Here is a 15,152-nt window from a genome sequence, read left to right on the forward strand (position 1 = left end):
TGTATATATATATATATATATATATATATATATATATATATGTAATATACATACATGAGAAACCAAGACATTTCACCTAATATTGAACCATTTTTAGACAATGTCTTTATTTTAAATGTACTTTGTTGAAAACAGCCAACAATTGCATCTCAGATGTGACTAGAAAAAACCCAAACTAATTCAAAAAACTCAAGATCTTATAAAAAGAAAATATTCTTACCTAAAAATTTCATTACGCTTGATTTCACACATCACTTTTCCCATGGTTCAATTAAATTTCCATTTGTGTCAAGCTAATTTTAAGTTCTAGTGAAATTTTAAGTTAGTCTAAATTGTAAGTCCTGATAGGATTTTGAGTGTTCAAAATATATGTATGATACCTGCTGTATTGGTGCACATTAGGCACCAGTGCTACTTGTTGTTTTATCCATCAATGACTACTTAGCTAAAATTGACAGTTAGCTTTATTATGTTTTTATTTTACACCCTCATCACTCTACAGCGCTGTGTTTTTACAGATTAAACAAAGCCTATATGAAAGATGCGTTAGCCATGCATCGACAGTAGTCATAATTAATAGAAACCTAGCCCTCCACAGGGCTAACGTAACGTTAGCAAGGTACAGTAACGTTGATTTCATTTATTAGCGCCACGTTAACTTAATTTTACCTTGTCCCGAGTATCGCTCCTCTGGTCTCGGAGTAAACCGGGTGCCTTGGGTGGAGCTGCAGCATGGAAGACATGTTGTAGTGGTATGCAAACGCTGTCTTACAGTGAATACATGAAACAGCGTTCGCCTTGGTGTCCAGCTGGAAATGCTCCCACACTTTTAACATTTTCTGCTTTTTCTTGGTGTGTTTCTCTTCGCTTTCGTCAGCTTCTTCATCGTTACTTCTATATGAAATCAAATATATCCGCCACCTCTGTCTTTTTCCTGTACGTAAGTAGGGATGGGAATCGAAATCCGATTCCAATTCCGAACCGGTTCCTAGTGCTTTGATGCCGCGACATCACAATGTAAAAGACATAACGATCCCTTTAACGATTCCGAAAGGCGCGTATTGCATCATCACATGACGTGACGTGTCTTGTTGTCCAGATGCATCAAACTAGCATGGCACCAAGAACCACTCGCTCCAAAGTTTGGCTACACTTCACCAGGAAAGAGGGTGAAAATGAAAGGTTACGATGGTTTAGCACGAGCATTGCAGCCGTAAACATAAGAATGACAGCACGTAGGTTCAAACGCTCGAAAGAGTATTCACTTCACAAGGAAAAATTACAACAAAGCGACTTGTAGTCATTGCAAGGTGAAGATGACTGCATCGGGAGGGAATACGACTGCACTGTCCTCACCGAGACGCTAAGGCTCAGTCCTGGCTATAAAGCTAGCTAAACTCCCAAATGACGATGCAGAAGACGTTGGTATAATTTGCTGACTTTATTCAACCATCACTTAAAAAGTGAAACTAAAAATAGAAATGAAACAAATCAATTTCGTCCCCAATAAAAAACAGGTTTACATCAACATAAATCAGCGATGACTAGCTGCTAACACAGTAATAACAAAACGGTTAGCATGCGTTCGCTAGCATTAGCACATCATTCAAACCACTACACAACTGGATTTAAGTGTCCGATCACGAGTGGAAACACACAACTAGAGATGGGATGCTCGAGCCTTCCTGCTCGAATCTGATTCGAGCAAATGAAGTAGAGGCGTGTCAAAGCAGTGTTCCGAAAACGGCGTCGAGCAAGCCAAAAGTCACGTGACCACTGCTTACTAGGCCTCGAACGTCACAGACGTGTCAGCGAGTCACACTGTTTCCACAGGAAAATGAAAACTCGATGGGAGCCCGCCCACTCAATTGGTGTGAACGCAATAAAAAGTGGCAGAATCACACAGTCATTCTGCGGTTTTTTGAGAGGAGGAATTTTCGCGAGTGCTACAAACATTTGCTCATTTTCAAGTCAGGAGTGGGAATATCATCACTTGAATTTCATGAAATTCATTCTGCATTGTTATACACTAGATAGTTGCATACGTTTAGATATTTAGAATAGATACAAATACGACACATCCACCCGCCCCCCAGAAATCATACTTAATTAAAAAATAAAATGTTTCACAAACCTTTCCTTTCTTTTATTTGGCTCAATTATTTCCATCTTATGATTTTGGAAATCCTTACAGTATGCAATAAATAATAATCCTGTTCCCAAGCACTGTGCTTCCTGTACTGTAATATTTACAAAAAAATTAACAATACATAGTTACTCCCCAGCATCTAGGACAAGCCACTTACGAGACTAGCACTGTCGTGTATTACAAATACTGCTTTGAACACATCTTCACAGACAAAGCAATGACACAGGCTTAAAAAACTTTAATTGTGTAAATCACACTTAATGACGACACGATCTCCTGGTTGAAATAGACGAAATCCACTTAATTCTATTGAAGATATGTAATGCTGAGTCAATTTGACAACTTTAGTTTTAAAAAGAAACGTGCACTGTTTATCCAGTAGATGGAGCTCTTGCAGTGTGTCGAACGCCTCGAAACAGTGATTCAATTTAGGGTAATTGTCTTAAAAGTGGTTCACCGTTTCGGAAAGCCTCGGTTTTTCCATCTCTACACACAACAACAACACAAAAGATGATATATACAGGCGTTGCCTCTGTAGATATTTTACAAACATTAACAAAGAACGTAGGCTCGTAGCAGTGTTTCCCTCTCTCACCAACTCGCTCACTTGCTTGGATGCGGCACTTCTTCCTCGCGTGTAAGCGTGCTCATCTTCACGTGAGCGCGTTCTTCTTCGCGTGAGGAAGCGCAAGGGCACCCCCACTTGAGTGTGAAAGCACCATAAAAACTAACATGCATGCATTTCAATTTCTGGTAATACACTTTAACACAGGGGCCTCCACATTTGGTCCGGCCCCCTGAACAATATCAGAGAGCATTTTGAATTTTTTTTTTTTTTTTTTTCTCAATGTGATATTTATTTTTTGGCCTTTTTCAGTGAAGAACTCAGAGAGGGTTATTTGGTTATTATCTATTTGATTAATAGTGTTATTATTATTTATTATATTATATTATTATTTTTATTTTATTTACTTTTGTTCTGTGAAGAATCCAGGAAGGGTTATTTGATTTTGGCTTTCTGAAAAACAATAATTTTTTACATTTAGGCACTCCTGCAATCGTCACACTTTTTCTGTTACAAACTGACCCCGGCCCCTCATCAGAGAAGGGAAAAGTTATGTGGCCCTCACAGGAAAATGTTTGGGGACCCCTGGATAAGAGAATCGATAAAGAATCGAATCATTAAGCAATATCGATAAAGGAATCGGAATCGTAAAAATTGTATTAGTTCCCATTCCTATACGAAAGTGACGTCAGTGTGTTGTGCCGCATTAAAAGTAGTCCGGGCAAAATGTTAGAGCTGGTGAAATTAAACAATTCCTCGACGCGCAGAAAATTCCTCGATCAATTTTGAAAATCGAGTTACTCGAATTATTCGAGTAATCATTTGAATTCGATTTGTTACATGTTTTGATGCATTTTATGCTTTATAAAAGATAAATGTCTGAATTTTGGGGGGCTTGGAACAGATTAGGGCATTTACATGGAAAATGTGTCTTTATTTATGGAATTTTCCAGTTTACGAAACTACAGTACTTCCAAAACCAATTTATTTCATAAGTAGAGGTACCACTGTACTGAGAAAATGGTGCCTAACAATTGTTTTATTTCACAATATTAATGTTATAGTGCATACATGAATAAATATATTTTAAATGCTCTCCTTTTTCCCCTTACAATCCACTTCAATTAAGGGTCTGCAACCCAACATACACAGTCTACTGAACTGCAGTTTACAACCTATACTGTGCCACCTTGATATCGCAAACAAACATTCATAAATACATTAATATGCCATTTTAGATATTGTTTAATATCTTTTTATAGTAGCTCTTTCATTACAATGTGCAGATGTAGCTAATTTTGTGCCCAATGATTGCATAAAGCTCGACCGCATTTTGTCTGTCTACACACAACGTAAATATAAAGTCGCCAAACAAGGTTGGATGTGGGCCCTAGCTAGCCCCCTGGATGTAGCCAGTGATCTGTGGCCTGGGTGTCGCAGATGGACCCAGCTGCCTTGCTGCAGCATCTCAACATCCACTGGTAAGAAAATTAAGTCGATTAACAGCAGCATGGCAGATGAACTGATCCTAGCAGCATTGCCTCTTGCTGGACTGAAGGATGAAGGCGACAACTTCTCAATGAATAAATCTAGGAATGTAAAAGACAAGATGACTGCCTCCTTTAAGGATGCTATATTTTATTGGACAATTCGACATGACATTAGACTTTCTTCTAGGCGGAATTGTTCTCTGGAAGCGGTGCTAGTAACAAAGCCCTTCTATCTCATTTGATGGCAAAGCCATTGAGAAAAACGAGTAAATGGCTTAAATAAATTGTGTTCTTGCAGGGTGTAAATTCAGAAATAGTTAATGTGATCATTGAGGGAACTGGCTAATTAAGGAAATTGCCATAAATGAAATGCCTTCCCCTTGGTCGTGGTAAATGTTGTCTAAAGGATAAAATGCTGGAAGTAATGTGTTTTTCTGTCTGGGCTCTGTTGTGGAGTTGAGCCAGAGTGAATACAACCTCAGCAGTGAACTGACGGGAAAGAGTCTCTTCACTGTGAGCAGCAACCTCAGCATGACAGCAACTAAGAGCTCACGTGTTGACTGTCTGGCCTCAGTGTCTGCCCTCTCTACCCCGCTGATGAGCAGCATCCCTCTGACAGTGGGTGAGACACCAAAAGCACTATGTTACAGTTTGCTCTTTCTATCTCTCTTTTTTAAAAAATGTTTTCTTTTCATTAAAAAAATGTTTTTAATCTCTGCCGATGACATAAGGCAATTTAACGTCGAGGCAATAATGGGAAAGACTGCTGATTCAGGTGAGCCTGAAATCAAAAAACCTCTTCTCAGTCATGTTGTTACATTTCTAAGATCAGAATTGAAATTCTCAAAAGTACTCGTTCAATCTTCATAACATGAAAACATCAAAACACCTTAACATCAAAAAAGTAGTTTCTTGTTTCTTTTAACAATTTGAAAATGCATTGGTACATACATGCAAACAAATTCCGATCACATGATCGGAAATCGGGCCGATTGGGCCATTTTTCAGAGGATCGGAATCGGGGGAAAAGGATTGGTTTTTAATAAAAAATATAATGAAATATTTTTAAGGGCTAAAAAGTAAAATTATCCAGAAATACAATGACACTGCCAAAAGAAACAACATTCTTTACGTCTTATACACCGCAACACTACTGGAAAAAGCGGACGAGAAAGTACTGGAAACAGTACACTACTTTTGTGCAAATAAAAAAAGACTTTTTCAGTATCGGATTTGGACTCTGTGTTGGCAGATTCACAAAATCAGGTAACTTGGACTTGGGTGGAAAAATATGCGATTGAGACATCCCTAGATTTTTTACAATTCAGAATTCCTACATTATCTATTTCTTATGTCACATTGCATAAAATGTATCGCAGGTCTCTATTAAATGATACCCCCCCCCCCCCCCCCCCCAAATATTTAGGCGCTAGTTCATTGCATAAGTCTTTAAGTGCAAAATGGCTGAACATGCTGACATACAGTGGGGCAAATAAGTATTTAGTCAACCACTAATTGTCCACGTTCTCCCACTTGAAAATATTAGAGAGGCCTGTAATTGTCAACATGGGTAAACCTCAACCATGAAAGACGGAATGTGGAAAAAAAACAGAAAATCACATTGTTTGATTTTTAAATAATTTATTTGCAAACCATGGTGGAAAATAAGCATTTGGTCTATACCGAAAGGTCATCTCAATACTTTGTTATATACCCTTTGTTGGCAGTAACGGAGGCCAAACGTTTTTTGTAACTCTTCACAAGCTTTTCACACAGTGTTGCTGGTATTTTGGCCCATTTCTCCATGCAGATCTCCTCTAGAGCAGTGATGTTTTGGGGCTGTCGTTGGGCAACACGGACTTTCAACTCCCTCCTCATCCTGTGGCGTCAAAATTATAACAAGAACGGGGAGCAAAAATCCCAGAACCACACAGGGGGACCTAGTGAATGCCCTACAGAGAGCTGGGAACACAGTAACAAAGGCTACTATCAGTAACACAATGGGCCGCCAGGGACTCAAACCCTGCACTGCCACATGTGTCCCCCTGCTGAAGAAAGTACACGTCCAGGCCCATCTGCGGTTCGCGAGAGAGCAATTGGATGATCCAGAAGAGGACTGGGAGAATGTGTTATGTTCAGATGAAACGTAAATAGAACTTTTTGGTAGAAACACACATTCTCTTGTGTGGAGGAAAAAGAATACTGAATTGCACCATACCCACTGTGAAGCATGGGGGTGGAAACATCATGCTTTGGGGCTGTTTTTCTGCAAAGGGACCAGGACGACTGATCTGTGTAAAGGAAAGAATGAATGGGGCCATGTATCGAGAGATTTTGAGTGAAAATCTCCTTCCATCAGCAAGGGCAATGAAGATGAGACGTGGCTGGGTCTTTCAGCATGACAATGATCCCAAACACACAGCCAGCTTAACAAAGGAGTGGCTTCGTAAGAAGCATTACAAGGTCCTGGAGTGGCCTAGCCAGTCTCCAGGTCTCAACCCCATAGAAAATCTGCGGAGAGAGTTGAAAGTCTGTGTTGCCCAACAACAGCCCCAAAACATCACTGCTCTAGAGGAGATCTGCATGGAGGAATGGGCCAAAATACCAGCAACAGTGTGTGAAAAGCTTGTGAAGAGTTACAGAAAACGTTTGGCCTCCGTTATTGCCAACAAAGGGTACATACATAACAAAGTATTGAGATGAACTTTTGGTATCGACCAAATACTTATTTTCCACCATGATTTGCAAATAAATTATTTAAAAATCAAACAATGTGATTTTCTGTTTTTTTCCCACATTCTGTCTCTCATTGTTGAGGTTTAACCATGTTGACAATTACAGGCCTCTCTAACATTTTCAAGTGGGAGAACTTGCACAATTAGTGGTTGACTAAATACTTATTTGTCCCATTGTAATATGTAATTTTCATTGCTATTTTCTAAATCTGTCCTAAAGTGGTAAATTGCTCCCAGGTGAATTTTGACTTCCTCTACTGTAGAGACTCAAAAGCATTCTTCTTCTTCTTCTTCTTATTTATTTCAAAAACATGTTGGTGGGTAGATAATTGTTATATTTGTATTTATTGATTTATTCATTTATTTATCTAGCGTCTTAGTGTTACATTATCAGGTGTTTTTTTCCACAAAATGTTTGTTTTAATGTAATTTAAATAAAATGCTTTCATACTCTTTATTTTGTGTATTAAATCGTGGTAAAAAGAATCGTGATACGAATCGTTACAGCCCAACTATGTATGGTAAAGAAAGCTACTGCACTCTTTCCGACTAATATGCTTGTTATGAGGCAGATTTCTTGTTTGCTCGCAGAAGCTCATTAAAAAAAAAGACATGTCAGCCATGCATGTATTGCTGAAGCTGTCCCAGCTGTTTATTGCCAGCTGCTTGTTGCCAGGCAGAATTCACAAAGCTCAATTGTAAATGCCTATGCGGCCAATGAGAAAACTGAAATATACAAGTCAAACCCGCTAGTCTGTTAAGCAAAACTCAATCAGATTGCCAGATAGCTTCAATTTTACATAGTGAAGAGCATTTTAAATCAATCACGAGGATTTCACTTTTGTATAAATTTGGCATTTTCTTTTAAACATTAATTCTATTAGTTGGCAGGGAAGTGTGAAGTAAGTTTTCTGGTTTGTAAAGTTGTTTAGAAATGCAAGAATACTTCTTCAAAATGCCTTTTTACTGAACTGCAGCCAATGAATGTACACAATAGCAAGTCTCTAGTTTTACCAATGTGACCTTCCTTCCTTAGTTGCAGAGGTGGTGCAAGATGAAGATGACTGCAGAGTCCCGTTGGCGGTAACATCCTCCCTCACTGCTCTTCTCCTGCTTCTCTTGCTCTGCATCTGCACTGTCCTCTGCTACAGACAAAGGAGACAAGCAAGTATGCACTTTGAATTGCTTTAGCTGGGAGAAATAACTATCGCCTTCCTCTTCTCATTTCTGTGCAGAGAGTATGATTAAAGTATAATGAAAAAGGAAGGCAGTCACACTCTGTGATGATGGTCTTCACCAAGGACAAGCAATAGTTTTTCCCCAACTGTATAGAGAACATTAGTTGTCAGCAAAAAGGTATACTTTTACAGAAGCATTTTTGAAAAACTAGGTTTATGAGTACAATGACTGCAAGGCTGATTAAAAGCTGTCACTTATAACACAAAGGATTTCTATGAAGATAAAAAAAAAGATTTATAAGAGTCTTTTTACAGATTCTCACATTATAAATTGGAGGTCTAAGCTTCAACAGAGGAACACATTTTTGCAACGGGATGAAAGGTAGCAGACTTACATCACGATTATGAAGCAGAAAATCCCTGGTGTAATTAAATATAAAGTAATTGAGAAATATGCTCTGAATTAACTGGTTTTAAATGAATGGATGGCCAAAATAGGACAGCAGCAGAGAAATGGTTTGAAATCGGAGGATAAGTTAAATCTCAACAATTAATGTTCATACATACATACCACATGTACTGTACTGTGTATACTGTATAAAGATTACCCACTGAAATACATGATTGAAATGTTAAAAACAACACACAACATACGAATCAAAATATAGATTATTTAATATAATACATTTCAATCAAAGGGGAAGTTTTATAATTTTTTACATGAGGCTTAATGTTCGAGTTACGAGGGGTTTAATAAGTCAGTGGAGTTGATTTCAACAAATTCCGTGCAATTTGTTAGCTATATACTAGTTTCAGGGCTCCAGAGTGGCTAAGCTAGCGCAATTCAGTGATGCCTGCTTAGGATACCAATAAAAAAACAAACAAACATATGCACAAATGAGAATCACCGATGACCCATGCAATCAATAGTGTTAGCTATGTTTTCTGGATGAAATTTTTTAAACTTACCATTGCATGTCAATGATTGTAGTAAGAACAGCAACATTTGTAATCCAGCAGCTTTGCAGGGAACAGGCTGTCTAGGCAAGCAGGGCGGAGTGATATCACATCGTATTTTTCACCGCTGATTTTATTTTTTTGTGTGGGAAAGCAAGGGTCTCCCCAGCAGACTGAACACAGAAGCACTCCTCTCTGTTGTGGTCGTACTATGCATCTAAAAATATAGTCCCACAGAATGAAATGAATTACGGCAGTTTGGTGTGACATTGTTTCGGTTGCATGGGTGTTTCGAACAATGATTTGACTTATGAATTTATTTGACTGTGTTGGATCTGTTAATATTGTTTTTTATCAGCATGCTAAGCAGGCACCATTGACTCTGGCTAGCTTAGCCACTCCGGAGCACTGAAACTAACAAATAATTGACAAACTGCATGAAATTTGTTATAATAAACTCCGCCAACTAATTAAAACTACTGCTAACTCGAACATTAAAGTGCGTACGACAGGAGAAAAAAAGTCTTAAATAGCATTATTATGTAAATTAGAATCATATTTTGAGACGATTCGACTATATACAACAATTTAGCAAAGCGCAGATGACGAGAAATTAGTGTTTTAATCTGCCGATTAGCCACACCTACCATTATAGGGCGGATGACGTCAGCAGAGTCACGATTTCATCTGATTTAGTATGCAGCCTATTGAGGGGGAATTATTCACAACAGGGAAAACGCGACGAAGAGAGTTACAGGATATTCTTTTTATCCCAGTATTTTTCCCCAATAGCTAAATAAATGGCATGGTCATGACAAATAACAGTCTTGTGCTAAATGGAACATGAAATAATAAAAATGTATTTATTCAAGACAACATGGCAAAATTACTCCATAAGGGTCAAAACTGTCGACTTCATCTTTACTATCGAACCTCCCGAACGATATTTTATGCCACCTAAATCGGGCTTTGGTCATTTCCCTTCCCCAGCTTCGGAGAATGTAAACAAACCAAGAGGCGTGACAGCTAGCCGACATGCTAACCCAAACCGAGTGATGTTTCAAAGTCTCCGAAGCGGAAAATCACACATAACTAGCCCGGATCATTTCACATGACGACTGGGTTGTCGATTGTCTTCGCTGATCGGCAAACCGCCCGGCAGAGAGCAATTTGCAGCTCGTTCCCCTACTACGGACAGGAGAGCTCGCCAGGGAAGCAGCTGGACAATGTTGCTAATGTGTATGATCAAACGTAAGTAGTCCTTTATTTAAAGAAAGTTTGTAGTGTTTACTTTGTAATCGCTGTATTCGCGGCTATTTTTAACTTAAAGTAACTCAATTTCTGATCGGTCGGAAAATTTGACAGAACACCGGACACATGAGCACAATAAGCCGAATATAGTGCTCTCCTGGCGGGGGGATGTGCGACAAGCGAAAAATAGCCGCCCATGCATGTCAGCCACAAAATGCAAGCCACCTACATATTATAATGATCCCAGTATTTGACATGATACAAAACACGATGTTTACTCACTTCCTCGTAAGTCCCATGGTCCCACAGTTGTAGGGCTTGTTTTGGCCAATATCCACCGGTGTATGGGAACCTTTTGAAACCCCAAAAAGGCGCACACGCCTCTCCCTCGTAAAGCAAGATTTTTCTGCAGCGGTTTGGCTGGCGTGATGCGAAAAATAAACGTATTAATCCGCAAAATAAGCTGAATCAGTCCTTCTCATACAGCAGTACGGCTGTATAGTGAAGAGGACTCCTTCCTCCGTACACGTCACAGCGCCCTCGTTCTCAACTCGAGACGGTTGCCGGAAGTCACTCATTTTCATGGCGCGGAATTCAAAAAGCTAAATAAATATTGTAGGGCTGTCAAAATTATCGCGTTAACGGGCAGTAATTAATTTTTTAAATTAATCACGTTAAAATATTTGACGCAATTAACGCACATGTCCCGCTCAGACAAATTTAAATGACAGTAGAGTGAAATGCCCACTTGTTAATTGTGTTTTATGGAGTTTTGCTGCCCTCTGCTGGCGCTTGGGTGCGACTGATTTTATAGGCTTCAGCACCCATGAGCATTGTGTAAGTAATTATTGACATCAACAATGGCGGGCTACTAGTTTATTTTTTTGATTGAAATTTTTACAAATTTTATTAAAACGAAAACATTAAACATTAAACATTAACAAATATTTTTAATATAAAATTTCTATAACTTGTAATAACATTTATCTTTTAAGAACTACAAGTCTTTCTATCCATGGATCACTAACAGAATGTTAATAATGTTAATGCCATCTTGTTGAGTTATTGTTATAATAAACAAATACAGTCCTTATGTACCGTATGTTGAATGTATATATCCATCTTGTGTCTTATCTTTCCATTCCAACAATTTATTTTACAGAATATATATATATAATTTACAGAAAAATATGGCATATTTTATAGATGGTTTGAGTTGCGATTAATTGCGATTAATTACGATTAATTAATTTTTAAGCTGTAATTAACTCGATTAAAAATTTTAATCGTTTGACAGCCCTAAAATATAGCGATCGCTTCCACACACATCCAAGCGGTCCATTTCATTCCGGAGCATAAAATACTGCGTGTATTATGAAATAAACATGATTTTTCGTGTCACAGGCACTTTAAGCCTGATGTCAAAAATTCTGCACTTCCCCTTTAATATATAATGCAAGATACCATACTTAACCAATGAATTACACCTTCACCACACATAATACCATTATTTTTCTCAGGGGTCCTCCTGCTTCACAGAGTGTTTTAATTCAGACTCTTTCAATTTCAATGAAATCAAGTGTTTTACCATTTAGAATGACCTTTTTTTATATTTATTCATTCATTCATTCTTACATTCATCTTTTGTATCGCTTATTCTCACAGGAGTTGCAAAGGATGGTGGGGCATATGCCAGCTAACTATAGGCAGAAAGCACTGTACACCTTGAACTAGTTGCCAGCCAATCACAAGGCACATTGAAACCTTTCACAATCACAATTATGGAGGATTTAGAGTGCTCAGTAATCTTACTATGCATTTTTTTGGGAGGCGGGAGGAAGCCGTTCTAATACGACAATTTAATGGAGCAATAGTAGTAACATATATAATACATTCAAATTTCTTCAAATAATACCATATAAAGAAGAAATGATGACAGATGGTGCAGTACATTAAAGCGCCAGAATTGCTGCAAGCCACATTAAAAGTCACATTTAAAGTCACTGATAGTGTGACACTTTTACTGTTGCTCCTAATCTGATTTGTGATGTAGTCAGACATGGTGGTTCCTCTCTAAATGCAGAAGTCAATACTTAGGAAGCATCTAATAAGGCTGGCATGATAAAATGGTGCACTATATACAGTAGTGTTGCTAAGAAGAAGGGTAGAATTGGTTCTAGTGTGAGCACTCTGAGGGGAAGCTTTTCTCTGACAACAACAACAAAAAAATTGCTTTAACTCGCACATTTAGAAATTGTCGTAATCCCTGTAACTGATTGGGGACCAGGGTAACTGAATCGTGGCTGTAGTTCAGGGCTAAGGGATTATCTCCAGCAGCTGATTCTTTTCCTCAGTGCTTCTTTACCATCACTGTGGTTATTACATCTTGAAGCTTGAGCTTGATAAGTGCAAGAGGAATGTTTTGCATCTCAATGAAGGTGCTTGCTGCTCTCTTTAATTGAGCCATATGTGAGAGTAATGTGCGCTTTGCAATTATTGGAAAAAAAATTCAAGGAGCTGCTCTGGTCCCCCTCAGAGACTTGAGCAAGAGGGGATTTATTATATAATGGAAGAGGCAGTTTCTATCCTAGCAACAGTAACAGTTTTATATGTCTCACGGGGCTAACATTGTTTACACCCTTGTTCAATGATGTTGAAGCCTTGTTACAAAACTCATTAACATTCAACTAACTGGAGGCTATTAGAGTAGAATTCAAAACTAATAATTGCTTGTATGTTTCATGGCTGTCCAATTGTTCTGGTGGTTTGAGAATGAACTGAAATTTAGGTTTTTGCCACTACTGTGCTAAAAAGGCTTTCTTCTTGCCTTTCAGAGAGAAGCACACAGGATGCAATAAGGTAAGCTGTTAAATGTCTTCTGGACACACTTTCTTCAAAAGGTTGAGACTTGGTGAGTGCTGGACAACATAATTGCCAGTAAAGCTCCCTTACACGTAAGACACTTTTAATTTTGCTCTGGCAAATAAGTTGTGATTTTAAAATAGCTTGTTAAAAATAGACATTAACGTCTTAGCCTTCAGATATAGCGCACATTTTATTTGTCAGCATTTTTCGCCACAGCCGAACTGCACTTTACGGTGTTTCCAAGGAGAGGACTGGGTCTCGTAAAACATGTTTCTTACTGACAGTGCACTTAATGATAAAACAATACAAGGCCTCTGATATATTGCTGCTTTGGGAGGAAATTGTTTGTTCCCATCTAGAGATGAATCAATTTGAAAAGGTTATGTCATTTTATCAGGTCCAGGACTATCACAGAGTTGCTCAATATGGCTTCAAATTCGCTAAATTGGTAATGCTGCAGATTTCGTTTTTCCTCTTCTCCTCTGTCAGAATAATATCATATTTCTTTTTCCATTTAAATTAGGGCTATCCAAACTACGGACCGCGAGCCACTGCAGTTTTTTATTGACCCGCAATGAAAATAAAATTGAATACGGCCCGCACATGAACCTTGAGTTCAGCCTACAATCTGTTAGACTTCTCAGTAGAATTTCAGTACAGTGGTACCTCTACATATGAAGTTAATTCATTCAAGGACCTTGTAAGTCGAAGTGATTGTGTGTGGAAAAGGAATTTCCCATAAGAGTACATTATAATTTCATTGATTCATTCCACAGCCCGAAAGCCTACACTAAGTCCTTAATAAATGCTCCTGGCACTGTTGCAAATAGCAATTATACAGAGCAAAACAAATCAATTATGAATAAAAATTTGAATTATGATAATAGTAATAATAACAATAATAATAATGCCTGTAATAATGTAATGAATCTGGTTCTAATGGGGCGAATGTGTTTTGCGTGATGTACCTGAACGCACCGCGTGGCTGACTTGACATAGTGAGAGAGGACTTTTTACTTTCACGTTTCATGTTGAGCTGCGGCAGACAGTAGGAATGTTGTGTTGCACAAGATTTAAAATAAATTATTAAAAACCTGACAGCTGGCGATTTTTTGGGGATGTTACCACAATAATAATTCTTGTGGCAGCATATAAAAAAAAAAAAACTTAAATAGCACTATAATGTGAATTAGAATCATATTTTGAGAAGATTCGACTATATACAACAACAGCAAAGCGCAGATGACGAGAAATTACTCTTTTAATCTGCCGTTTAAACCCGCCTGTCATTATAGCGCTCTAGCGTCCCCAACTGGATGAGGGTCAGGATTTCATCTAATTTCGAATTCAGCCCATTGAGGGGGAAGATTCAGAACAAGGAAAATACGACTCAGAGCAGGAAAATGTCATCATTGTTTCAATCTCTCTACTCCAATATTTTTCCAGGATATTCTTTTTATCTTAGTATTTTCCCCAAATGCTAAATAAATGGTATTGTCATGACAAATAACAGTATTAAGCTAAATGGAATATGAAATACGTGTTAAAAATTGTTTTATTCCGTACGACAGGGCAAAATTACTGCATAATGCTCAAAACTGCCGACTTCTTCCTCTCCCAAATGGTATTTTATGCCACCAGAGTTAGTCCGGCTTTTGTCATTTGCGTGTCCCGGCTTCGGAGACTGAGGAAAGAGCATAAACAAAACAGGAGGCTTGACAGCTAGCCAACATGCTAACCCGAACGGAGCAGCTTTTCCAAGTCTTATTCTCGCCTTTCTGACTCATGTCACTCACGGCGGTGGGGTTGATTGTCTTCACCGATCGGCCAGCCCAGGGAGGTGAGCAAGTTTTGGCTCATCGTTTCCCTGCTGCTGCCAGGAGTGCTAGGTACCGGGGACGCAGCTGGAAAATGACCGCCGGACAAACCGGCCAATGTCAGAGCGGGGGGCTGCTCGTGACC

The 15,152-nt window shown here is 38.6% G+C and overlaps 1 protein-coding gene across 4 annotated transcripts in view; it reads left to right on the top strand.

Moving 5' to 3' along the window:
• Nucleotides 1–15,152, top strand: part of igsf5b (immunoglobulin superfamily, member 5b) — a 63,624-nt gene that overhangs the window by 22,385 nt on the left and 26,087 nt on the right. For 3 of the 4 annotated variants that reach the window (XM_057838420.1, XM_057838417.1, XM_057838419.1), the window contains exons 5-7: nt 4,661–4,826; nt 7,976–8,107; nt 13,160–13,184. In XM_057838420.1, coding sequence (XP_057694403.1) covers nt 4,661–4,826; nt 7,976–8,107; nt 13,160–13,184 — 323 coding nt within the window. Of the gene's footprint in view, nt 1–4,660; nt 4,827–7,975; nt 8,108–10,064; nt 10,272–13,159; nt 13,185–15,152 lie in introns of those variants that run through there. The other variant, XM_057838418.1, reaches the window with a different exon arrangement.

The sequence above is a fragment of the Corythoichthys intestinalis genome, chromosome 6 (genome assembly GCF_030265065.1).
Source record: "Corythoichthys intestinalis isolate RoL2023-P3 chromosome 6, ASM3026506v1, whole genome shotgun sequence".
In the NCBI taxonomy this organism is placed as follows: domain Eukaryota; kingdom Metazoa; phylum Chordata; class Actinopteri; order Syngnathiformes; family Syngnathidae; genus Corythoichthys; species Corythoichthys intestinalis.